This window comes from Cricetulus griseus, chromosome 2 (assembly GCF_003668045.3).
Source record: "Cricetulus griseus strain 17A/GY chromosome 2, alternate assembly CriGri-PICRH-1.0, whole genome shotgun sequence".
Lineage (NCBI taxonomy): Eukaryota > Metazoa > Chordata > Mammalia > Rodentia > Cricetidae > Cricetulus > Cricetulus griseus.
In genome coordinates, this window is record NC_048595.1 from 459,897,567 (window position 1) to 459,924,992 (window position 27,426).

General features: G+C 39.5%; 1 protein-coding gene across 1 annotated transcript in view; it reads right to left on the reverse strand.

Annotated features, from left to right (window-relative positions):
• The window catches only part of Smchd1 (structural maintenance of chromosomes flexible hinge domain containing 1), a 101,420-nt gene that overhangs the window by 68,654 nt on the left and 5,340 nt on the right, over positions 1-27,426 (reverse strand). Inside the window, exons 2-12 of the mRNA XM_027397834.2 lie at positions 21,898-21,973; positions 20,269-20,430; positions 18,099-18,181; positions 17,435-17,565; positions 13,179-13,293; positions 12,960-13,079; positions 8,663-8,829; positions 6,402-6,492; positions 5,578-5,788; positions 3,973-4,093; positions 267-450 (exon numbers count right to left, since the gene is read on the reverse strand). Of these exons, the coding sequence (XP_027253635.1) occupies positions 267-450; positions 3,973-4,093; positions 5,578-5,788; positions 6,402-6,492; positions 8,663-8,829; positions 12,960-13,079; positions 13,179-13,293; positions 17,435-17,565; positions 18,099-18,181; positions 20,269-20,430; positions 21,898-21,973 (1,461 nt within the window). The remainder of the gene's footprint in view (positions 1-266; positions 451-3,972; positions 4,094-5,577; positions 5,789-6,401; positions 6,493-8,662; positions 8,830-12,959; positions 13,080-13,178; positions 13,294-17,434; positions 17,566-18,098; positions 18,182-20,268; positions 20,431-21,897; positions 21,974-27,426) is intronic.

Below are 27,426 nucleotides of genomic sequence, written 5' to 3' on the forward strand. Positions count from 1 at the left end.
CTTGCTGCTCTTTGGGTGAGTCATTGCTTCTAAGTCTAGTTCTGTGGGAACTGATGCCCTCCTTTGGCCTTCATGGGCATATGTACTTACACACACGTTTGTTTCAACAAACACTGATCATTTAAACACAGTAGTCTTTTGAGTAAATGTACCTAAATATACAAACTACTAGTCAAAACCTACTTAATGACTTAACATATACATCTCGTTTTATTTAAAGAGAGATCACTGGCAAATATTCAAAGCTTGAAACTTAAAAGGCATACCTGTCCATTTAAAATTCTTGTAAAAAGGGTGTTCTTATCTTTCAATTTCAGCTCAAGATCCATAAATGTCAGTTTATTTGTGCTGACCTGAAACTTGTCATTAGTGAACAATGCACCAGATATTCTATTAAAGCACTCAATTGGGGCAAGCCCTCTCTTCTTAGGAGGAGCACACCAGTCAAAGCTGGAACAGAACAACATTATTGGTCAGTAAAAGATTAGGTTAACAGATGCCAGCCCAGACTACTATACCCAGCAAAATGTTCAATGACAACAGATGGAGAAAGAAAAAACATGGTACTATAAAAACAAATTTAATTAATATTTACAAATACAGCTCTAAAGAAGACACTAGGAGGAAAACTTCAACCTGAAGAGGTTAACTACACCCAAGAAACACAAGGAATAAATTTCAGACCAACAAATCAAAAGTGGGAGGGAAAACCCATACCATAACAACAAAAAGGCAGGAACCAATAAACACTGATCGCTGATCTCTCTCAACATCAATGACTCAATTTCCCAATAAGAAGACACAAACTAAAGGAATGGACACAAAGATGATCTGTCCTGCTGCTGCATTCAAGAAACACCTTAACATTAAGGATAAACATCACCTCAGGGTAAAAGGATGGAAAAAGATACTCCAAGTAAATGGACCTAAGAAACAAACTGGTCTAGCCATATTCATATAGGACATTACAGTTCTTAACATCTATGCACCAAAAACATGAAGGTGCCCAAATTCATAAAAGAAACACTACCACAGCTAAAATCACATTTTGATTATACACATTGAAAGTAGAAGACTTCACTCTTAACAACAGTCAGGTTATACAGACAATAACTAAACAGAAATGCTGGAGCTAGCTGATGTCATAAACCAAACGAACCTAACAGATATTTATAGAACATTTCACCCAAACAAAAAAGAATATACGTTCTTCTCTGCACCTCGTGGAACTTTCTGCAAAATTGACCATACAACTGGACACAGAGCATGTCTCAAAGGATACAAAAAAATGGAAAAAGCAGGCATCCTGTAAGACCACCATACTAAAGCTGGACATCAACAACAACAGATACAACACAAACTTTACAAAATCACGGAAACTGAACAACTCACTATTCAATGAAAAATGGATAAAGACAGAAAAGTCAGACACCCCAGAGATTAACAGAATTATAAGGGCATACTTAATAGAGTACAGGAATACCTGTACTCTATCCAACTGGAAAATCTAAAAGAAACATCAATAGGTACTACTTACCAAAGTTAAATGAAGATCAGATAAACAATTTAAATAGATCTATCACCCCCAGTGAAACAGAAGCAGTAATCATAAAATTCCCAACCAAAACAAGCCCAGTGCCAGTTTCAGCACAGAATTCTACCAGACTTTCAAAGAAGAGTCAATGCCAGTACTCCTGAAAGTATTCCACAAAATGGAAACAGAAGGAACACTGCTCATTTCATTCTATGAGGCCAGTTACCCCGATACCCAAATGACATATTCAACAATGAAAGAGAATTATTGACTGATTTCCCTTATGAACATAGATGCAAAAATATTCAATAAAATACTTACAAACCAAATTCAAGAACACATCAAAAAGATCATCTACCATGATCAAGTAGGCTTCATCACAGAAATGCAGGGATGGCTCAACATATGAAAATCAGTAAATGTACTCTATCATACAAATAAATTGAAAGAAAACAACAATACACGATTATCTCATTGGATATACCCAAAGCTAAATCCTGCTACAGAGTTATTTGCTCAACTATGTTCACTGCTGTTATTCATAATAGCCAGAAACTGGAAACAGTCTAGATGCCCTCAACAGATGAATAGATGAAGAAAATGTGGTATATTTACACTATAGGGTATTACTCAGCTGTTAAGAAAATGGTATGTATTTTCTTATGTGTGGGTATTAGCTGTTAAGTCTTCAGTAACTAGGCTATAATCTGGATAACCACAGAGGTTAGGTATGGTTAAGTGATTAGAGGTGGGGGAGGGGAAATAGACTAGACAGTTATAGATGGGTGGGGGCAGTGAGACCTAGAACAGGGAGGATTAAATGGAGAGGGAGAAGGAAGAGGGGGAATATGGGAGGGAATACAGGGTGAGCCAGTTAAAATAAAAGCCATTTAAAGGGTCATATGGAAACTTATTACAATAAAAGTATCTTAAAATGTACACATATATAAAAGAAATCTAAATGGAATCAGGGAGACAAAGCCCCAACTAGACATCTCTAGCCATGAAATAAAACCTCCAGTGCCAGGAGTAGGTTACATATAATTGAGTTGTTAGTTAAAGGGGCCCAGTGGAAAACTCCCTAGACTATTGCCAAGGCTACTGGATGGTAAAGCTCTACTGCTGAAGATGACACCTATATAATTCAGTGAACAGAGAAGTCAAGCTGGTGCCTACCTGGTGCTTACATTACACCTCTACTGACCAGTGCTCACGGACCAGAAGGTACTCTGCACACTGCCCGAGGAGAAAGGTAAACACCAACCCTGCTACAAACCCTCTGATCTGCAATGGTGACCTGCCTGCAAAATAGGCCAGTGCAACAGTAGCACAAAAGATGCAGGAGTGGCCAACCATACACTCTGACAGGATTTAGGCCACTCCATGAGATGAAACCCATGCTTCGTGCAGCTCAGGTGGCCTAGAACCTGAGACTAGACAGGTCATGGTGGATCTGAGAAACCAAATACTGTTCTGCTAAAGGAACACAGCAATAAAATGACTCCTAATTACATTCTGCTATACTCATAGATCAGTGCCTTGCTCTTCCAGAGACGCTTTCTTCTGCAGTACATGGGAATGAACACTGACATCCACAACTCGACAGTGTGAAGAAATGAAGAGTCGTGGGACACTCAGGAATAAATGAAATGTCTCCATCAAACTGCCCCTCAGGGCTCAGGAACTATTCAAAAGAGGAAATGGAAGGAGCTGAAGAGCCTTCTAGACACAGTAGGACCAACACACATATGAACTCAGAGACTGGCAGGCAGCATATATATAGGGTCTTCACAGGTGAAAGGTAGACAGGGCCCCAGTGCTGACAGGGAAAGTAGACACAAGCTCCCATCCCTAACCTGGAAGCCATGCCCAATTAATAACCATTTGCAAAGGAAAAGTTAGTTTTCTCCAACACTGGGTATACAAACCACACTTAAGAGCAGGCCCCAAGCCAAGCAGCAGATGGACAATACAGAATGAACTCAACTGTATTTTTGCAGTTGGGGGGAGGGCTGTTTTGTTTTTTTCTCATTATGCTTTGTGTAGGCATCAAAAAAATTCTTTTACATATTTATTATGGTTTCTGATTTTTTTATGCGATTTCTATCGAGTATGTGTGTCTCTGTGCCTGTATGTGTTTCTTATACCTTTTCTTTGGTTATCTCTTTTCCTACTCATTGTTCATTTTGAACTGTTCAGGTGTGTTTGTTTTTATTTTACCTTATTTTATTATTTTTCCTTTCTTTCCTTTTTAGATGACTGTTTTCTAGTGAGAGAGAACAAGAAAGCATGTGAATTCAAGGGGGTGGGAAGATGTGGGAGGAATTGGAGGAGGAGTAACTGCAATCAGACTAATAAAGAATGAAAAAAGTCTATTTTCAATTGAAAAAAAAAAAAGATTAGGTTGAAAACTGTAGTCCACAGCAATGAAAACTTACTCTTCAACTGATGTATATGGAATTAAGCGTCCGTTCCAAAAGCACTCAAAAATAGGTCTTTTCCCTCTCGCTGCTCGCTCAACTATGAAGCAGTCATCATCATCTTCTTCATCTCTTAATTCTACAGCAAAAGGGACATTTCATGTCTATAAAGCAGGGTCAATTTTTACTACTGAGACATCGATTTCTCTAAATTCATATTAAAGTTGCTTCAGAGAAAATATCACAGTCCTTCAAACTGCATCAGAAAATTAACTAAAACAAAAACAGATTTCTCAGAGTTCATAGTTAATATAAATGATTACCTACACACTATCTACTATAAAGTAGGAGTACCACACCACACCAGCTGACCAGACAGACTGTAATCTTTAAAGCTATATTTCCTTTTGTTTGTCTATTCACACAGGGTTTTTCTATGTAGCCCTGCTTGTCCTGAAATTCACTATGGAGACCAGGCTGGCCTCAACTTAGAAATTCACCTGCCTCTGCCTAAGTGCTGGGATTAAAGGTGTATGGCACCACGACTGGCTTTTAAAAGGAGTTCTAAAAACTGTTTTAAAGTTATACACCCAAAAAGATTTTTCCTACAATGAATTCCCTCTTCTCCACAAATAGGCTCTTGAAGTCTGTACCTGAAACACAATAACACAATTCCCAAAATTCTATAAAGCTAGCAATGTGTATGTGAAAATCATCTAAGAAATCCACAGTGTCAAGTAACAGCAAATTTATCAATTTTAGGCAAATTAGTCTAGAGTACTCAGTTGAACTTTACATAAACTATGTCTCCAGAGATCAGGTTCAGACAGGAAATGATACACTAACATATGTCAAAAACAAATTAATACTATCATCAACAATATTGTGCTTTTCTTGGCGGGGGGGGGGGGGTTCAAAATAGGGTTTCTCTGTGGCTTTGGAGGCTGTCCTGGAACTTGCTATGTAAACCAGGCTGGCCTCAAACTCAGAGATCCACCTGCCTTTGCCTCCCTGAGTGCTGGGATTAAAGGTGTGTACCACCAACGCCTGGCAATATTGTGCTTTTTATCAATACATTCTTAAATACCCAGATAAATTAAGCATTACGTTTCTGATATATTAACACACAACAGCATTAAGTAATCTACCTAAATTCTTGGTCAGGCTGTGGAGGTGCATACCTTTAAGTCCAGCACTGAGGAGGCAGAGGCAGGTGGATCTCTGAGTTCAAGGCCAGCCTGGTCTACAGAGTGAGTTCCAGGACAGCCAGGGCTGTTACTCAGAGAAACCCTGTCTCAAAAAACAAACAAAACCTTAAGGTGTAAAAAGTCTTACGAAAGTAACCAAAATCAAAGTAATTAAGTATTTGTATAAATGTTTGAAACTGTGAAAAAAAATACAGTAAAACAGGTATGTGAATTAAACACTAATAGTTCATAAATTTATTTTGAAAACAAAAACAAAAGACTATAAGGAATTCTAAATATTATACACACTAACAGTACATAAGGAAAAACTGTTCAGACTTTTATCTAGTCATAATAGCCCAACTAGAAATCATTTAGAGAATACTATCATAAATCACAACATTCTATTTTCAGATAACAGATGAGATTAACATACTTGATGGAAAGCTTGGATCATCAGGGTAAGTCTCTCTGTCGTACAGGAAGGGATGGTATCGGATAACCCCTTCTACGACACCATCTCCTTCAAAGTGAGCCTTGAACTCAAAACTGTCAGATGCTGTGTTTATATACAATGTTTGCATGTCATCTTGTATTTCTCTTAGGTTGACAATCTTAGGTGTCTTCCCTTTTTCAAACAAAGAAATCTAAAATGAAAACAAAATGAAAAATAATTAAATTCTATGGTACTTCATTTGTAAAATAATTGGTTAACAAAATATACACATTGTATGCATAGGTCAACACTCAGCAAAGACTGCACATTTATAAAACAGAAAGGAGTGAATCAGAACTGAAGGACAGGTAAGCCATAAGCATATTATATCTAAGATTTCCTGCTAAAGGTATGAAGTAGGACATTTTACATTCTTCCCAGTGTTTGGACGAGGAAATGCACAACCCAGCACTAGCTTTTTTGTGCATCAAAAGACTATGAACAAATAAAGACGCCCTAAACAGACATATCCCTCTTTTTTCTTGCTTTCAAAAGCACTGTATTCAACCACAATTCTCATCTCTACAAAAGAGTGAATTAAAGGGAAACAAGAGCTGTATCCAAGGCAAAAAAAAAAAGCAAAAAACAAAAAACAAAAACAAAAAAAAACGAAGAACCATCTCTTCATTAGGTATTCAAATAACCAACGAAAACTGATTAAAAACAAAAAACAAGAAGAGAAAATTTGTTTAACTACTGACTAACTTTGGTTACTCAGTATCATCTGGGCTAATGGAATATCCTAAGGCAGATTTTTGTCTTACTTCAATATCAATATTGTGGGAAGGTTCAACTTCTTTTGCTGTATTTATTTCATTTCCTTTTGGTCCATGAATATAGTAATGATAAATATGCCTAAAACAAAGAGTAACATTATACTTTATTAACATCAGACCATAGTTCACATAATCTAACAAAGACAAATTATATTCCCAAAATTTAATGCACTCACTAGTCAAGCACTTCATCAATGGAGATGAAATGCTAGAGCCAGGGTCTCACACATCCTACAGAGCCGTCTACCACTGACCTACGTTATCTAGCCATGCACTCCCAGCATTTTTAAAACCATATTCCAATGGTAAAATAACCTCTGAAATCCAAGCATCACTTCTCCAGATACACAAAACTTATCAGAACTAGAGCTAAGACAAACTCAGCTTTATTTAATTGTTTTTATCAAATAAATGTTTAAAGAAGGTGAGAGTGTCTAATTCTGTGTGTCAAGGTTGCTCTAGAAAGTATCTGGGAGCCTACTGAGCTGTACTGTAACGATCTTCAGAGGAGGGAGTTACTCTACAACTTGCACAGTTTCCCAACCTTGGCACTCAAATTATACCCACATTTTAAAAAGTTAATAAATTCAAGCCAGGAGGTAGTGGTGCATACCTTTAATCCCAGCACTCAGGAGGCAGAGGCAGGTGGATCTCTGTTGCGTTCAAGGCCAACCTGGTCTACAGAGAAACCCTGTCTCATAAAACCAAAAACAAAACAAAAAAAACAAAAAACAAAAAAAAACAAAATTCCATTAAAAACCAACAGAAATTTTTGCTGCTTTATTTTGTTAAATGAAAGTTAAACAAAACGCAATTTTCTTTAAGATAATAAGATATTTCTCTAATAATTCCTCAAGAAGAAATTTACAGAATTCCTTCTCATAAATTAAAAAATTAGGTTTGCCAGGCATGGTAGTGCAAACCTATGATCCCAGGACTCATGTGCAGGCAGAGGTAAGAGATCTGCAAGCTCCAGGCCAGCCTGAGATACACAGAGAGACTCTATCTCTAAAGAGAGGGTGGGAGAGAGGCAGAGAGGACAATGCTCACCACCCTAGCTACTCTCCAAAGCAATACTAACAGAAAGGAAATCACTAGACATATTTTCTTCAGAATTGTCAATGTTTGAGACCATACTTTAATGATTGTCTATTCTGAAGAAAAAATAGGCTATGTTATTCTTTACTAGAATAAATTACATGTATTTTTACGATATAATTTCTTCAGTGTGAAGAAACCATAAAAGGTAGCTATTATATACTTAGAAAAGAAAATCTAATCTAATTTCTTACACAAATGTCAGGCAATAAACAGAAATTTCTAGAAAAAGGATATTCCTGAGTCAATTTTATTTCCTAATTTAAAAAAACTCAGAAAATGTAAATTCTGTAAATATGCACATGTATATATAATACAGACTTAAGTGTAACAGACTCTGGAGTAAATATATGGTTTTTAAGTATGGATTTTGTGAAGACATACATATTTTTAAAGACTTCATATTCCATACTAATGAACATATGCAAACAATCTAATAAGTAAATATTTAGGAAAAATTTAAGTAAATCTAATTTGGTCAATGAAATATGTACAATGAAAGGTTCTAGTGGAATAACACAATGATATTTTAGTATTCAGAATTATTAACAGGGAACATTTTAAGGAATGTGTGTACTATTTCTTATTGCAATGAAGTAAAAGTACTAATCTGTTAGGCATTTATTACTATGTAGTAGATTCTCTTCCAGATACTGAAGATTCAGGCATGAACAAAAGATCACAATGGGGGAAAACAAACAAGAAAGTGGTATGGAAGACCACATGTCACCTAGGGAAAAGCAGCACAAAGGGGCGTGGCCAACTCTCAAGCTCTTCTTTACTCTGCAGCAGATGTCAAAAAACTTGTGCTTCAAAATTAATGTTGAATACATGAAGTAATCTATTTTATTTTTGAATGAGTGAATGAATAACCCTTTAAAAATCAACATCAGAATAGTGCACAATGTATCAAAGACTTCAATATATCTCTATTTTCTGTCTTTAAGTAAGGGGCAAAAGGTGAATCCTGTGTCAGCCAGCTGAGGAACCCCATGCCTGTAACCCTAACCCTTGGAAGTCAGGAAGGAAGAAAATGGGAAGGGGGCCAGGCCAGCTGAGGTACATACCAAGATCCCGTCTCAAAAAAGAAAAAAAAAAAAAAAACCACACATAAAAACAAGCAGGAACAGTTCTTAAACCAAATTACTTACGTTAACTGTCGTGTCCAAAGATGAAAATAATTTTTCAAGTACTGTATGTGTTCTGGCTGCACCCCTGTAATAACCACAGTAGTGAAGCTATCTTTGTCTTTCTCCTCTACAATAAGATTGTGTAGGAATCTTTCATCATCATTTGTAATGTGAACAGAATCAGCTGGCTAAAAGGATGAATACAAACACAACAGATTAAATTATCTATAATTATAATCATATTTAAGTTTTAATGTTTCAAAACAATCTTTAGTGCTGGGTATGGTAGTGCCTGCCTCTAACTCTAACACTTGGAGGCAAAGGCAGGCTGATCACACAGAGAGATCGTTAGACTGGGATTGGCAGACTGGGCTGAGGGAAAAGCAAAAGCACCCCAGAAGCTTATGATTATAATACACAGTTCAACAGAAGAGGGGGTGCTATTATACCCGTGAACCTAACCTTTGGGGAAGGCACTGCCATTTATTTTCCCACAGGTCTGTACTTTGCTCAGGTCAACACAACACAGCCACTTATGACTTCATTTGCTCCCTATAAAGAGCCTCAAATCTACCCTCACTCTGAAAATCATTAGCAAGTCAAGGAGAGAAGTGTTCAATTGAAATAGCTGGGAAGAACTGCTCAAAGGGGGCAACAGGGGTTATGGGGCAGAAAGAGAAATCTGTTCAGTTCCCAATGCCCATATCAGGCAGTTTACCATTAGCCACTAACAACTCAAGTTCCAGATCAGATGCTTCTTCTGGTTGACGTATACAGCTGCATGGCTATGCACAAATACAACCCCCACAAGACAAAACTGGAAATAAAAATAAATTTTTTAAAAAGAATTATTAAAAAAAAAAAAAAAAGGTGCCGGGCATTGGTGATGCACGCCTTTAATCCCAGAACTGGAGAGGCAGAGGCAGGCGGATGTCTGTGAGTTCGAGGCCAGTCTGGTTCCAGAGCAAGTGCCAGGATAGATTCCAAAGCTGTACAGAGAAACCCTGTCTCGAAAAACCAAAAAAAAAAAAAAAAAAAAAAAAAAAAAAAAAAAAAGGTGAGCCACTATGAAGTGTTTGTTCAGACTAAGAAGCTCTGGGTTGGTCCTTAGCACTGGGAGAAAATAAAAAGCAGTGGTGTCAACTGGACATAATCTAGACTCCTGACAGGCAAGCTGTCCAAGCACACCTCTGAGGAATAGGATTAAGGGAATGTCTTCGAGGGATTCTGTTGACTGGATTAATCAGTGTTAGAAGACCCAAGAATCCTCAACTGTATATATAAGGAGAGCTCAGCACTAGCATCCCTGTCTCTGCTTCTGGACTGAGGATGCCAATGGCAGGCACCTCAAACTCTTGCCTCCCAATGACCTCCGTAGTTGAATGAGAACTTCAGAATGGTGAGCCAAAATAAACTCATTCTTGGTTAAGTTGCTTTTGTCAGCATATTGTATCACAGCAATAGAAAAAACATTCAAAACAGCAGCCAATGTATGTGTCATGTCTGCCACTCTGGAGACCCAGGTAGGAGGCTTACTGAGTGCAAGGGCAGCTTGGGCTATATAATGAGTACCAGACCAGCCTAAACTAATATGTGAGGCCCTGACTCATACATGAACAAGCTGGCTTGGTCACTCTCTATTGCTGTGAAGGGACAAGATGACCTCTACAACTTAGACAAGAAAGCATTTAGTTTTTTTTGGGGGGGGGCGGTGGGGGGGGCTCATGGTTCCAGAGGTTACAACATGGTGAGGAGCACCACAGCACAAAGGCAAGCGTGGTGCTGAGCAGGGGCTGAGAGCATGCATCACATCCACAAGCATGATGCAAACAGAGAGCTAACTGGGAAGGCCTGGGGCTTTTGAAATCTCAAAGACCACCCTCAGTGACACAATTCCTCCAACAAAGCTACACCTCCTAATCTTTTCCAAACAGTTCCACCAACTGGGGACCAAATGTTCAAATGTATGATCCTAGGAGGGCCACTCTCATTCAAACCACTGCATTCTACTCCCGGCCCCACAGCTTGTAGCAGCCACATCAAAATGCATAATGAACTTAATTCCATTTCAAAAGTCTCCCAGGTCTTTCATAAACTGCAGGATTAGTTGGTAGAGTTTCACTCTGAGGGTATGACTCCTTTTATTCCACTTCTTATCTCTTTCAGCACAAACCCAGAGTCTAGCATTAAATTTCCTAGTGCTATCTTCCCTTCAAACTATTACATTTTGTATTTCTTGCCCTTTTTACTCTAGATCTGCATAAGAGTGATGAATAATAAGTACAATACAGAGCCAATATTAGGCTGCCTTGAAATCTCTAAAAGGAAAGTATTCCAAACATTTCAATCTAGCCTCAGGCAGATTCTTAGGACTGGGGCAAAAAGCAGTCACATGCCTTGCCAAAATATCACAAGAATGGTCTCCAACCCAGTTGTTAATAGTGTTCCCCTCTAAAATTTCTTGAGCTGGACTTTCTCTCAGCAATACTGATTTCCAAACTCATACAAGGATGGCCCTTTAAGCCCTGCTTACAGCATTCAATTGCCTTTTCTAGTCCAAAGTCCTAGTCCTCCATATTTCTTCTCAGACAGACAGACAGACAAACGGCAGCTTAGTCAGGCCTGTCATAGCAATACCATAATTGTAGGTATGTTTCAAGCCTGTCTCAATTTTTTTGTTTTGTTTTTTGAGACAGGGTTTCTCTGTAACCTTGGCTGTCCTGTAACTTGCTCTGTAGACCAGGCTGGCCTCTGCCTCCCAAGTGCTGGGATGAAGGGCCTGCGCCACCACTTCCAGCTCCATTATTACTGTTGTAATAAAACACCATGACATGGCAACCTATAAAAGAAAGCATTTAACTGGGGCTCATGGTTTCAGAAGGTGGTAGAGTGGGAAACATGGCGTCAAGCAAGCAGGCATGGTGCTGGTGCAACAGCTGAAAGCTGACATCTGGATCATGAGGAGGAGACAGAAACAACTGACTAGGAATGGCATGGGCTTTTTAAACTCCATACGCAACCCTCAGTGACACAGCTCCTCCAACAAGACCATACCCTCTAACCCTTTTCCAAACAGTTCTACCAACAGGGTACCAAATATTCAAAATGAGCCAATGGAGGCCACAAACAACAACAACAACAACAACAACAACAACGTAAGGAACTGATCCGGAATGTACGTCAATGCAAAACCATTGAAGTATATATAATTTTTGAATCTCAGACCAAAAAATTGTAACATATCAATAACATACTAAAAGTTCAAACTGTCACTACTATTCAAATTCTAACAATCTGAATGGGAAAAAATATCTGCAACTTGGGGAAAATGTTACATAAAGAAAACCAAACACATTTATAATTAGAGATAAAACTTTTCAAATATACTAAATGCTCAAATAATAGTACAACCAGCAATAGAAATATTAAAAAGCTATTTAAACACCCTTTTCTGGTCTCAGGTGCCAGGAACACATGTAGTATTTATACATACATGCAGACAAAACATTCATACTCTTTTTAAAATGTATTGTATAAAAAAACATTTTTTAAATGAGGAATACTCAAGATATTGGCGTAGGAAACATTGGACTGTAAAGAAACTTAACAAAATGTGTTATCAGTACCTTTTTCTGATACTTGTATTTTATTTGCTTTCCTATAATATTATGCACATTTTCAAATAAGACATTTTTAAATTGTTACTTGTGTTTTAAAGTTTTATTTTTATTACGGTAGATATACATGTGGAGAGGATATGAGCAAGTGTGAGGACATGGTTGTAACAAAATCTCATGCCTCTAAAGTTACAATTTCCTCAAGTTATGTTATCACAAACACTATTTTCCTACCTGGTTTCTATTATTACTTCATAGCAAAGAATTCATATTCTGGCCCAGAGATAGCTTAGGTGGTAAAGCACTTGACACTAACCTGATGACCTGAGTTTATCCCTGGGACACACTCCTTCATGTTGTCCTCTGACCATCTGCACTGTGACACGCGTGCACACGCGCACACACACACCACAAAATGTCAAAAAGAAAATTCTGAACACAAATTCCAACCAAGATCTGCAACTTTGTAAGTTTCTTAAGTTAACTTACGTGAAAAGTTTTAGCTTAAAAAAAAAAAACCCACATAAATATAATTTTGCTATTCTCTAAAGAAAAATATGAAACTATAACTTATTTTGACAATCTCTTACTTTCAAGTATTTAAAATATTAACATCTCAGTAATGGGTCAGAAAAACATTCTGTCCCATCATGTGGTCAAAGAAATGAATGTGTAATTTTGAGCTGTACAGTGTACTGTACCTTTCTGTTTCTAATATATCCACTATATATCGCCTCTTTATTTTTTTCCTTTTTCTCAAAATCTTCTTTAGAAAGCACAAGCTCATGAACATCCTGGGAGTCTGCAGGTTTGCTTATCATCTGTCAAACAATTTAAAAGATACATTAACTCCTACTAGTTAAGTTGTCATCCCAACATAAGGTCATCAGTTTTCACTTACAGGAAGTTGTGTCACTTACTCTGGCTGATTGCCCAACAAAGAAAACAGCCTGTTTGCCTCCAACACCAAAATAGGAAATGTCACTGTTCAAGCTGCGAGGTACTGGTACTGGACGAACATACCCTGAATGATCACTAAAAGAAAACATTGTATCAATCAGTGCTTTAAAACAATCTGCTTGAGAGACAGCAGAGAACAGAGTGGGATATATAACAAAACCCTGTCTTGAAATCTACCATCCACCAAAAACCCTACCAACATCACCAAATGCATTACAGGACTAGGGATGTAATTCAGGGGTAGAGCACTTGCCTGCAAGGCCCTGAAACTGATCTCTGGAATAGGAGTTTCCATTATACCCACAGAAACCCTCAGCAAGGGCAGGCTTAGGTTTCATTTCAGGAAATGTGAAACCAGCTGACCACCAATGTTAAGTGAGCAGACTTCAGTGGTAATAACAGATAAGCTATTTAAAATTTCAACTCCCCCCCCCAAAACAAAACAAAACAAAACAAAACAAAAAAAACACAAAAGAGCGGTTACTGAAACCATCACAGAGAAGTTGGGAAGAGGCTCAGTGGTTAAAAGCACTGGCTGCACTTTCAGGGTTGGCATTCAGCTTCTGTCATCCACATGGTGGCTCACAACTGTCTGTGACTCCAGTTTCAGTAGATCTAATGTTCTCTTTTGTTTTCCATGGCCTTCAGGCATGCATATGGTACAAGAACTCACATGCATATAAATACACATAAAATAAATCTTTGAAAAAAATCAAAGTAAATACTGTTACAGAAGAAATTACTTATTAAACGAAAATTTAAAGAAGCTATATTTCATGTCCAAAAAACAGAAACCATAACCATGAAGTATAAAAGTGTTTCACCCAGGGTGCTAGAGAGATAGCTCAAAAGTTAAGAGCACTGGCTGCTCTTCTAGAGGTCCTGAGTTTCAATTCCCCTACAACCACATAATGGCTAACAACTGTATATGATGAGATCTGGTGCCCTCTTCTGGTAACAGTCATATATGCAGGCAGAACACTATACATAATAAAAATCTTAAAAAAAAAAAAAAAAAAGAAAAGAAAGAAAAAGAGCTTCACCAAATGTATCAATAAACTTTTTTAAAAAACTCTACAATTTGCATTTGGAAAGAATAACAAAAATTAAAACCTCACTTAAGGGAATTGATCATGAACAGATTTGAGTTGGCAGCAGAACCCATAAACTTGTAGACAAGTTGAACTTACTTAGTTTGAAGAAAAAAGCAGTTAGTTTAGTGGTACAGTTTAGTATGTATGAAGCCACAGGTTTACTTTTCAGTGCTTAAAAAAAAAGGTAAATGAAAATAAACACAAGGCATGTGAGGTCTATAGAATCATCGCTGCACCTAACTGTAAGGAACTGCAAAAGTATAGAGAAAAAAAAAAATATTTGGAGAAATGATGGGCTATGCTTCCCAAATATAAAGAAACTTACTGCACAAACTAAAGAACTTGACTTAACTCCAAAGAGAATTAAATAATAAAGAGTCATAGCTAGACACATCAGAGAAAGAAACTAAGCTGGTGGTATACCAGGGTGTCCCCACAACTTGGTAGGGAGAAGCTCGTGGACTTCGTGAGTTCAAAGCCATCCTGGCTTATATATGGAGTTCCAGGCCAACTGGGGCTACAGAGTGAGACTCTTCCTCAACAAGGAGGAAAAGAATAGAACACAACATTTCTATGCACTAACAACTGAGATGAACCATTGCCGCCTGCTAAAAATGTTAGTGGGACTGGAGAGACGGTTCAGCAGTTAAGAGTACTAGCAGCTCTCCCAGAGAGCATCTGAGTTTGATTCCCAGAACCTACATCATGGATCACAATCTGTAGTTCTAATTCCAGGGGATCCAATGCCCTCTTCTGGTTTCTGAGGACAATGTATAAATGTGGTGGACAGACAGACCTACAGACAAAACACCACACACAAAATAACATATAGGTATATAAATGTGTGAGACAGACAGACAGACAGACAGACAGACAGACAGACAGACAGACACACACACACACACACACACACACACACTAAGGCAATACAACATACACATAAAATAACTGATGGTAGGACTCACGTGTGAGTATAGTCACTATAGAATTTCACCTTTTTGCATATTTGAAAATATTCATATAAAACATTAAGGAAATGAACAGTGCTAAGGTTGTCAACCATTCTACAAAAAAAAAAAAAAAAGGAAAACACACAAACACCTAACAAAGAATGAAGAAGCCTAGATAGACATGAAAAGAGAAAAAAATCTAAAACACTAGAATTGCTGTAGATGAATAGAGGGGTAGGTGGATGGATGGATGGTAGATAGGTGATAGATAGATAGATAGATAGATAGATAGATAGATAGATAGATAGATAGATAGATAGTAGATAGACACATAAATGATAGATAGGTATGTCTCTCTAGAGCTGGAGTTGGTCACCAGACATGGATGCTAGGAACCAACTCTGTGTTGTCGGGCTTCCTTCCTTCATCCACCTACTACCTACCCACCTTAAAAGTCTCACACTATGGCACAGGCTAGCCAGCTAGTCCTCATTCCTTCAACCTGAGCTGAGAGGACTGGGGACTAGAGAAAAGGCTCAGCAGTTAAGAACACTTGGTGCTCTTGAGAATAATGGGGACCAGTTTGCAGCACCAACATCAGGAAGCTCACAGCCACCGCTAACTCTAGCTCCAGGGGACCTAACACCCTCTTTTGACCTCAGTGGGCACTGGTGAGCACATGTAAAAAATAAATCTCAGAGTACTGGAATTACATACAAATTGGCTTCTTTCTTGAAGTAGCATCAACTCAAACAATGTCATAACAGCCTCTTCTCCAACCATCTAACCTAAAGGAAATGTCTACCACATTAATTTGACACTTTACATTTTCACAGCTCTCATCAACAATTTAAAATAACACATAGTGATGCTGCAGACATTGGAGTGGGTCAAGGGACTGGTACTGGATCCAAAAACACTACGAAGATATAACAGCTATCATTATTCACAGGTACTATATATGCATGTGTGCAATACACATACACATACATATTTAAATCTGGCAAAGGATGATTTTTACCAAAAACAGAAATTTCCTTAACTTTTGAGTTGTTAAAAAATTGGTTAGGGTCTAGAGAAAAACCAGTGTCCTGCAAGTCCAGTGAAGGTTTAATCCTAGTAAACTGTAGGCTTAACCAGTTAAATCAACCAGAAAGGCAGAAAGTTAATTTCCTGGCTCCCTCCCCCAAGTTTACCACCAATAAAGTTTTATCTTTTTGCTTATGTCAAGCAGAGGCAAAATCCTATCCTCAGATTATAAAAACAGTAGTGTTTACCTTTATGTTGACCTATTTTTTCCCCCTCTTTGTTGAGACACTGTTTCTCTGTGTAGCCCTGGCTGTCCTGGAACTTGCTGTGTAGACCAGGCTGGTCTCAAAAGAGATCCACCTGTCTCTGCTACTAAGTGCTGGGAGGGAAGGTGTGTGCCACAATGCCCACTTCACATTGGCTTTCTAATCATTCCTTTCCTTGGCTTTTTAACCATCCTTTTAAGTGTCATATAATTAACTATCATATAATTATGAATGGTTATAGAGAAGTGTTATATCAGGAGTAAGAAATAACAAGGAGAGCCAATGAAAATCTTTGCTCATCTGATGAAACCTGACAGTGCTGAAATGTATACAGGCATGAGTTGTCATGCCCAGATTTTCTGTGCTGTAATATTATCTACAACTGATACAGTCTGTAAACCTGAGCCTAAAAATAGAAACACAGGATTCTAATGAATCATATGTAATTCTAGACATTTTCAAGCAGTATGAAATGATTTATAAAGATTACCCTAGAGCCGGGTGGCGGTGGCGCATGCCTTTAATCCCAGCACTTGGGAGGCAGAGGCAGGCGGATCTCTGGTCTACAAGAGAGCTCCAGGATAGCCTCCAAAGCCACAGAGAAACCCTGTCTGGAAAAACCAAAAAACAGGTTACCCTAAACACTATTCTACTGTCCTATCAGTGTTTAATATGTTAATATAACTTGCACAGACCTCTCGAAATAGAAAAAATGTTCAGTGGAAAAGCATAATGGTCTATTTCGGAGTATTTATCACAAAATTCTGCAATAAAACAAATACAAGCCCTCCCATAAATCTTCTATATCTAAGGGCACACTAGAGTTCTTACCCTTATACTGGTATCACTAGAAAGGAAAAAGCATGATTTTCCTAACCTTTCAAAGTCACCTTGTCTTGTAAATTTTGACAACCTATACACAGCCCAGTTGTTAAGCTGCTTAGAGGTCATTCCTCTTCCATTATCTACCACTGCGACAGCAGGTTTTCCTTGTGTTTCATCAAACAGCTACAAAATAAAGAGACAGAAAAACTCCAATCAATACCTAAAACCTGAAGAATGAAATTCAATAGGCTCACTCACATCACTGGTGTAAGTATAAACAAATACAACTTTTGTAAAGGCACTGAACTGTATCTATCAAAAACTGTAGAATTCTTAATGTTTTTTAACCTAGATACATCATTTTTCAGACTTTAACTTAAAGAAATAATCAAGGCATATATATACAGTATTCCCACATTTCTTCTCAAGGCAAAAATACAGGAGGAAAAAAATCTGTTTAAGAAGATGGACTCCATAACTTACATTGTAGCTAACAAAACCCTCTGCATTAATATAAAATATTTATGCTGTGATTACAACTGCAGTGTTAAAAAAAGAAATTATAAAACATAAGAACATAAAAACATATATAAATAAGCATATACATACATAAAAGAAACTATAAAAATTAGCAACAAGACATCAGGTAATTAGTTCTAGTTTTTCTTTACTTCCAATGTACTACTAAGTTATTTCTTTATGCATGGTTCTCTTACCAGTTTGATCTGTATTCTCCTAACACCAACATTTCGAGCAGTAGCTGACAATGAATTGTCAATTAATTCTGCAAAAGCAAATGCTGGAAGAGAATGAGAAAACACCACTTAACCTTCCCATCCCAAATACTTCATACAAAAGTTCAAGTAAAAGGAACTCTGAAACTTTTATTTTCCAAAGTGCTACAAGTATTAAATACTACCCAGAGTCCAATGCTGGTATGCATAATGAAAAGTTTTATCATCAATCACTACCAGCATAAGAAAGATTAGGCACTAATATGAGCAGCACAGTAAGGCTCTGTGTCAAAACAGCAGCAATGGAAAAGGGCTAGTTTAAGAAGCTAGTCTGGTGGCCAAAGACCTGTAGTCTCAACTAGCAGACTGAGGAAAGGGAATTTTAAATTCAAGTGCCTGGGTTACAAGGTGTGCTCAAGACCAGCCTGTATTCAGTGAAAACATGCCCTAGAGTCAATCCTCTGTACAACTCATGGGAGGGAGGGGAGGAAGGGAGAGAGGGAGGGAGATTGAGAGAGAGAGAGAGAGAGAGAGAGAGAGAGAGAGAGAGAGAGAGAGAGAGAGAGAGTGTGTGCTTGGATATTCCTAGTATTCCCAGTTTGCCCTTTGCCTCGTTTGTAGGTCACATGTGAGCTCTCACCTGCTACTCCAGCTGCCCACCTCCATGCCCTCACACCACCGTGAAAAACTCTAACCCTCTGAAATCATAAACCCAATTGAATGCTTTCCTTTCTAAGTTGCCTTGGTTATGGTATTTTGTCACAGTACTGGAAAAGTAACTGAGGCACCTGTGCTCCTCGCACTCCAGAGGGGTAAAGCAGACTAGTTTTTACTGTCAATCTGACATAACCTAAAGTTGCCTGGGAAGAGGAAGCCTTACTTGAGGAAATGTCCCAATGAGACTGGCCTGTGGGGATGACCATGAGACATTGTCTTTATTAAGACAGATGGGAGGGAGGTGTCACTGTGGGAGTCTCTAGGTAGATGGTAACAGAGTGAGCCAGTGAGCAAGCCAGAGAGTAAGTTAGTGAGCAGCATTCCTTCATGGTTTCTGCCTGAGTTCCTGTCCTGACTTCCCTCAATGGATTGTGACTGGGAAGTTTAAGACAAGATTCAGGTGCAGAGATGGCTCAGTGATTAAGTGCACTGGCTGCTCTTCCATAGGACTGGGGTTCAATTCCCAGCACCCACATGGCAGCTCACAACTGTCTGTAACTCCAGATCCAGGGGATCTGGCACCTCACACAGACACACATGAAGGCAAAACCCCAATGCACATAATAAATAAAGCAAACAAACAAGACAAGAAATCATTTTAATATGGTTTATAATGAACACGTTAACAGCATAAAGTACTTTGCTTGGGTCTGGAAAGAAGATGTAGTAAACAATGTGACACAGTCTGTATGGACAAACCAATCAAAATGTAAAGGTCTAGAAAGATACTGAAGACAGGCAAGAGCCACATAAATTTACAAAGTAGGGACTGATTATAATTCATCAGTAGAATGCTTACCTTAAATGTGCAAGACTCTGGGTTTAATCGAGTAAATAAATAAATATAAATAAATGGAAGGTAAGGGGTATTTTCATAACTGGAGGTGGTTTACAGCTAGACAGGAAGATGTCTAACTACAAAATAAAGCACTTCCAGTTCTACTAATGAGTTAAAGGTGGCTGCTTTTAAAGTCGATTTCTGTGTTGGAGAGATGGCTCCATGGGCAAAACATGTGCTGTGCACGCTTAGTAACCTTGTGTCCCCGGAGCCCAGGTAAGAGCCAGATGTGCAGTGAGGCACACACTTGCAGTCTCTGTGTTTCTGCAGCACGGAGCAGAGGCTCTCCGGAAGCTTCCTGTCGACAGCAGCAGCGAGCAAAGACTCCAGCTTCACACACGGTGGAAGGCGAGGAGCGGTCCTTTCATTTCTCATGTACGATGTGGGACACACATCTGCACATGCCACACAATTTTAAAGACAGAGACTGCTCAGCAGTTAAGAGTAGTTTCTGCTTTTGGAGAGCCCCAGTTTGGTTTCCAGTGCTCCCTAGGAAACCACACGCATGAGGCACAGATCCACACAAAGGAATGGCATGTGTCCAAAGGATAAAACAGATTAACTTTCAAAAACTATACAGACGGACGGACTACTTACGCAAAGGATTCTGTCCTTCACTAGCATAATATTCATACATCCCACTTTTAACCAAAGTGTCATAGTGGGGCAGGAAGTCAATTCTTTCTTTTGTTGCTGTTGATAGTGACTGGTCAACTGACTGTAGCAGGTATAGAGTGACTCCATCTTTTACAGTTTCATCTGTAATCGAGAGGTAAAATCATAAATGCTAAGGTACCATCAGAAACTCAGTGAATTTATCCTGAATACATAAATTTTATCTATGAAATGCACTTAGCAGTATAGGTAAAGTGTCAATGTATCTATTTACAAATACCAGTTGTGACGATAAAGAGCATCAATGGAACAGGCATAAACATTTCCACAACTCTAAAACACTCATATGATATGCAAATCTATTTTAATTGGTGTGTGTGTGTGTGTGTGTGTGTGTGTGTGTGTGTGTGTGTGTACGTGCCAGCACACATGTGGACAAAGGCATATCACAGTATTACATTAGAGGTCTAAGGACACCTTTCTAAAGTCAGTTCTCTTCTTCCACTGTGGAACCTGGAGATTACCCTCAAGTAAGTCAGGCTTTCGAGGCAAGTATTTCTACCCATTGATCCATCACAGTGGCCCTTGGGTTTTTTTGGGTTTTTTTGTTGTTGTTGTTTCGTTTTTAACAAAAAAAAAAAAAAACAAAAACAAAAAAACTGGGGTCTCATAATATATCTCCAGCTGACCTCAAACTTACCTTCCTGACTCAGCCTCCTGAATGCTAGTTACAAGTGTACCAATGTGTGTATCTTTCAAATGTTTATTTCTTTATTGGAGATTGGGTAGCCCTGGCTGGTCTGGAATTCACTGTGTAGATAGGCCTTGAACTTGAGGAGATTTTCCTTTTCTGTCATCCAAGTGCTGGTATTACAAGTGTATATCACCATGCCCAGTATGGTTTGTTTGTTCAAACAGGATCTCCCTGCAGCCCGAGCTTGCCTCAGACTCACTGTATAGCCCAGACTGGCCTCCAACTCTGGGCAAGTGCCCTGCCTTAGCTTCCTGAGTGCTGAGATTAGAAGGGTGAGCTACCATGGCAGCTGAAACACATTTCTTTTATTTTTAGCTTTTAAAATACCATTGCAGGTTGAGCCAGCAAGATTATTCAATGGGTAAAGGTACCAGCTGGCCAAATCAAACAACCTAAGGTCAATCCCTGGGACCCACATTGTAAAAGAAGAAAAACTATTCCCAAAGTTGTTCTCTGACCTCTGCACTAATACACACATACACAAATAAAGAAGTATAAGTAAGAAAACATTTAAAAATATAATAACATACAAGGTGGTGGTGACACATGCCTTTAATCCCAGCATTCAGGTGACAGAGGCAGGCGGATCTCTGTGAGTTCCAAGCCATGGACATGAAATCTGGCAAGTTATGGAGACTTTAAAAAAATAATAAAGAATTCAAGTTTGCTAAGAGCTCAGTGTTCAAAAAAAGCTAAGTGGTAAGGCCTCATTTTCTATGGACCAACTGACAGTAGGAAAATGTGACCTCTGTGAAAACAAAGTACTCCAAATTACCAATACTTTGGGCAGATGATGATATATAGCTATTGCTCTATCCTACACAGTAAATAAATACAAAAGAACATTGCTTACTTACCAAAATTATCACAAGTGATTTCTTTCCTGCTTGTAGTTGTAATAACAAACTTTTCTTCAGATGAAATGCCAATTGTCTATCCAAAATTTAAAAAAAAAATTGTATTATGCAAAGAAAATAAATGTACTATTCACATTTACAAGAATATAAATATACTGATATTAGAATTTTGCAATAGCTACTATACTTTCTTGTCTAGGAAATAAAGAACTTGGTATTTAAAAAATAAAAACCCCCCACTACTTTGTACATTAATCATAAATATATAATGTCCTGGTGATAAGCAGAGGCAGGCAGATCTCTGAGTTCTGGGCCAGCCAGTGAGATGAGAGAGAATGAGACCAGGCTGTAGACCAGGCTGGCCTGGAACTCACAGAGATCCGCCTGCCTCTACCTCCCAAGTGCTGAGACTGAAGGCGTGCGCCACCACCGCCCGGCTTATGAAACAGCTTTCTAACTGGGTTTAAGACCCACTCCACAAGATGGAAGCCTTATCAACATAAAGAACCTGTGGCTAAATAGGTCATAGTCCCTAGAGGGAGACCTACTACTCTTCTGTTAAACTGACAAAGTATTAAACCATCTTCTAATGAGTTTTCACTATACCCATGGATTAGTTTAACTGTGGTGATATTTTGTTTATGATCTAACAAATAAAGCTTGCCTGGAGATCACAGTGCAAAGCCAGCCACACTAGTTAGCCACACAGAGAGGCCAGGCAGGTAGTGAACACCTCTAATCCCAGCACTCGGGAAACAGAGGAAGATGGATCTGTTAATTCAAGGCCACCCTGAGCTACACAAAATTGATACAGTCTAAAAGAGAAACAGAGCTCACACAAAGGTGATCTTAGCACTTAGGATCCACCTCATGCCTTTAGTCACAGCACTAGAGAGGAATATAAGACAGGAGACAGGAGCTCAGTGAGTCTGAGAACCGTGCATTCTGGAGACGCAATCTGAGCATTTGTAGAAGAGGGAACTCTGTAGTGCCTGGCCACTTTGCTTTTTTGATCTTCAACTTTAACCCTAATACCTGTCTCTGGGTTTTTATTATTAATACCAACTACAATTTGTGCAACATTTACCTTTCAAACCTCATCAGAGAAGCTTGTTTTTTTTTAAGATTTATTTATTTATTTATCTTGTACACAGTGAGTGCCAGAAGAGGGCACCAAATCACATTACAGATGGTTGTGAGCCACCATGTGGTTGCTGGGAATTGAAGGCAGAACCTCAGAGGTTAAGAGCAGCAGTCAGTGCTCTTAACCTCTGAGCCATCTCTCCAGCCCCGAGAAGCTGCTTCTTGTAACAAACGATGATTAACACAAATTCACAAGTGATCAAGGTACAGAGAACACGAGGGAGAGAGACTATGGAATGTTCAGCCCTAAATGGTTAGTCTACATCACACCTAGTCTGCTCAAGGATCACTGTGGAAAGGGGTCCGGGTGACTACACAGAAACAGTATTTTCAGATACAACAAAGCAGCTGCACACATGAACTCATAGTAGCTGTGAAAGAATGCACAGGCCTGCACAAGCCAAGACAGACAAAACCTCAGTGTGGAGGGTAGGTAGGCATTAAGTCCTCCCCTAGCTGACAGGATAATGACTGACAGCTGCTAGCAGAGGGAGACTCGGACTTAAGGTTATAGCCCCTATGCTATAACCTTAGCCCCAAGCCCAAGAGTGTATGGGGAGCAAAAGTGGACTTGGTGGGTTTAAGAAAAGACAAAGAAGACACAAAGTTGGGTGAGTATGGAAAGAGAGTGAATGTAGTCAAAATAACCTGTCTAAATTATCAAAGAATAAGGGGTGTGTGCGTGTATAATAAATAATTTTAAAGAATTTTAAAGGCAAGGAAAAATGAATTTTAAAGGTATCTGAACAGAGGTACCCTGAATAGGCAGAAAATGCTTCCTCCAGAAGACGTGAGTTATTAAAAGAAAACCTTGCTAGGCAGTGGTAGCACACGCCTTTAATCCCAGCACTTGGGAGGCAGAAGCAGGCAGATCTGTGAGTTTGAGGCCACCCTGGTCTACAGAGTGCCAGGACAGGCTCCAAAGCTACACAGAGAAACTCTGTCTCGAAAAACAAACAAAAATCTCAGTGCCAGGCACAGGCTACCCTCCTTCCTATAAGCTATTATTAGTCACGGGGGCTGAGAGGCTCCATCCCTAACTAAGGAGCTACTGGCAAGTGATATCAACTGGAAGGAGGTGTCATTTTTCTTTGAGGTGTGGCTGCTGGTAGTTACCAATGCTCTGGTGGATGGCCCCACACCCAAGCAAGTAAGCAGCATAACTGGATTCTCTAAGTTATACTCAAGCGTGGGAGGGGGGCAAAGGGTAGGGGGTAGAGGGAAGGTATGATTGGGATACATTGTATAAACATACAAAGTTGTTAAAGAACAAATTAAGCCATCTTATGAGAAAACCCACTAGTGACTAGGTGAAACATGTTGAAAGGATTAAATTTTTAACATTTATGTATTCATTTATTTATGGGGGCATGGCACATGTAGGGGTCAGAGGACAACCTGAAAGTCATTCTCTTCGTCCACCATGTGGCCCTAAGCCACCATGTGGCCCTCAGGCTTGGTGGCAAGCATCCTCACCCACTGAGTCATCTCAAAAGCCCTAGGTTCATCAAGAGGAACCACCCAAAGACACCATCTTTCATTCCATGACATCAGGAATCAAATTTGAAACATTTGAAACAAAGCTTTAATATAACACCTATTTTATACAAATTAGATCTGTAGACGTGTTGGAAGAAAATAGGTGAGTATTTCACAGCACTAAGGTTGGAAACATAAGCTACAGGGGAGCTAAAGAAGCCTGACATCTTTCCAAAAACACTACTAAGTGAATAAATGTAATAAAAAATAATGTATTTAAAAGGTGACAATGACAATATGAACTGTAAAAGATCAAAACTACCAAAAAATAATTAGAAAGGTAAATTAACACTCTGAGTTTTAAATTAAAAAGACAAGATGTTTCTAGAATGAAACACAGTAGTGAGCAGTTGAGGCAGGGCTCTCTCTGCCTTGCATACTGGTTGAGACAGGCTCTCTCTGCCTTGCACACTGGTTAAGACAGGCTCTCTCTGCCTTGCATACTGGTTGAGACAGGCTCTCTCTGCCTTGCACACTGGTTGAGACAGGCTCTCTCTGCCTTGCATACTGGTTGAGACAGGCTCTCTCTGCCTTGCATACTGGTTGAGACAGGCTCTCTCTGCCTTGCACACTGGTTGAGACAGGGTTCTCTCTGCCTTGCATACTGGTTGAGACAGGCTCTCTCTGCCTTGCACACTGGTTAAGACAGGCTCTCTCTGCCTTGCATACTGGTTGAGACAGGCTCTCTCTGCCTTGCACACTGGTTGAGACAGGGTTCTCTCTGCCTTGCATACTGGTTGAGACAGGCTCTCTCTGCCTTGCACACTGGTTGAGACAGGGTTCTCTCTGCCTTGCATACTGGTTGAGACAGGCTCTCTCTGCCTTGCATACTGGTTGAGACAGGCTCTCTCTGCCTTGCACACTGGTTGAGACAGGCTCTCTCTGCCTTGCATACTGGTTGAGACAGGTTCTCTCTGCCTTGCACACTGGTTGAGACAGGGTTCTCTCTGCCTTGCATACTGGTTGAGACAGGTTCTCTCTGCCTTGCACACTGGTTGAGACAGGGTTCTCTCTGCCTTGAATACTGGTTGAGACAGGCTCTCTCTGCCTTGCACACTGGTTGAGACAGGGTTCTCTCTGCCTTGAATACTGGTTGAGACAGGCTCTCTCTGCCTTGCATACTGGTTGAGACAGGGTTCTCTCTGCCTTGCATACTGGTTGAGACAGGCTCTCTCTGCCTTGCATACTGGTTGAGACAGGCTCTCTCTGCCTTGCATACTGGTTGAGACAGGCTCTCTCTGCCTTGCATACTGGTTGAGACAGGCTCTCTCTGCCTTGCACACTGGTTGAGACAGGGTTCTCTCTGCCTTGCATACTGGTTGAGACAGGGTTCTCTCTGCCTTGCATACTGGTTGAGACAGGCTCTCTCTGCCTTGCATACTGGTTGAGACAGGGTTCTCTCTGCCTTGCATACTGGTTGAGGCAGGGCTCTCTCTGCCTTCATACTGGTTGAGACAGGCTCTCTCTGCCTTGCATACTGGTTGAGGCAGGGCTCTCTCTGCCTTCATACTGGTTGAGACAGGCTCTCTCTACCTTGCATGGTGACAGACTAATTTTCTAGACAAACATTTCTTCCTAGAGGTGGTTAAGAAATTTTTAAACTGTGGATGCACAGAAGCAGGAGGATCTCTGAGTTGGAGGCCAGCCTGGTCTATAAAGTGAGTTTCAGGACAGCCAGGAATGTCAAACAGAGAAACCTCAGTTGTCGTAGTCATGCTGTCTCCTCGTAACAACAGAAATCCTAAGACACTAACTGCAAAATATTATCATGTATCTAATTATTTCATGCAATACCCCCATCAATCTATTGTTCTTGTTTCATTAAGGATTCTTCTAGAATGGCTCAGCATACTTGATCTAGTTCATGACTAACTTCAGAGATGGCTTCTGACCTTCTACTGTCAGTTTACCTACCTATATATTATAGAAAGGAATGCTAACACCTTTGTTGCCTGAATAACTTTTTATTCAACTAAGACTATATAGCTATTCCTTTATAACAGGGGATTACATAGCAATTTAAAATGTGCTTCATAGACCCAACCAAATATCATAGCTTGGGCTAACCTATCTCTAATTGCTCATAAGACTTGTGTTAGTCTACAGCTGAATAAAATTGTCAGCAATGTTGAATACTGGACATGCAAATCAGAACAGTATTGTGCAACATACAGGTAGCCCAGGAAACAATCATAATTTATACCCACTCCACCCAAGGTCCAGAGACTATTGTGGAATTAGGGAGTGGAAAGATTGTAAGACCCAGAGGAGTAGATACCTCTAAGTAAAACAGTATTTACCAGATGTGACAAAGCTGCACTGCACACATAAACTAGAAGTAGCTGGGACTGACTTCATGCTCAAGACTTGCACAAGATCCCAGCATGGATGGGGAGGGGCTCAAGACATTTCACCCATATCTGAGGCTGGGCTACTGGGGGAGAGGGCCCTGACAGGCAACCCAGGCTCCATTCAGGTAGTGCTAAATGGGCTTCCTGGGCATTTTTTTAAAAAGAAAGGAAACACACTCAATGATGAAGGGTGTGGGAGAGTGGAGGAGAAAGAAAAGGGGTGGGTCTGACTCAAATCCATTAAATGCATGTACGAACATCACATATTTTTTAAAAAATTTTATATATATGGGTGTCTTGCCTGCAATTATGTCAGTGGGGCTGGAATGGTAGCTCAGTGGTTAAGAGCACTGGCTGGTCCTCCAGAGGACCCAGGTTTAACTCTCAGCACCCACACATCGGGACCACACCCATACTCTGACACCTTCTTCTGGCCTCCATGAATACCGCAGTACCAGGGAAAGAGGCATGAACTTTATACATTAATGTTAAATCT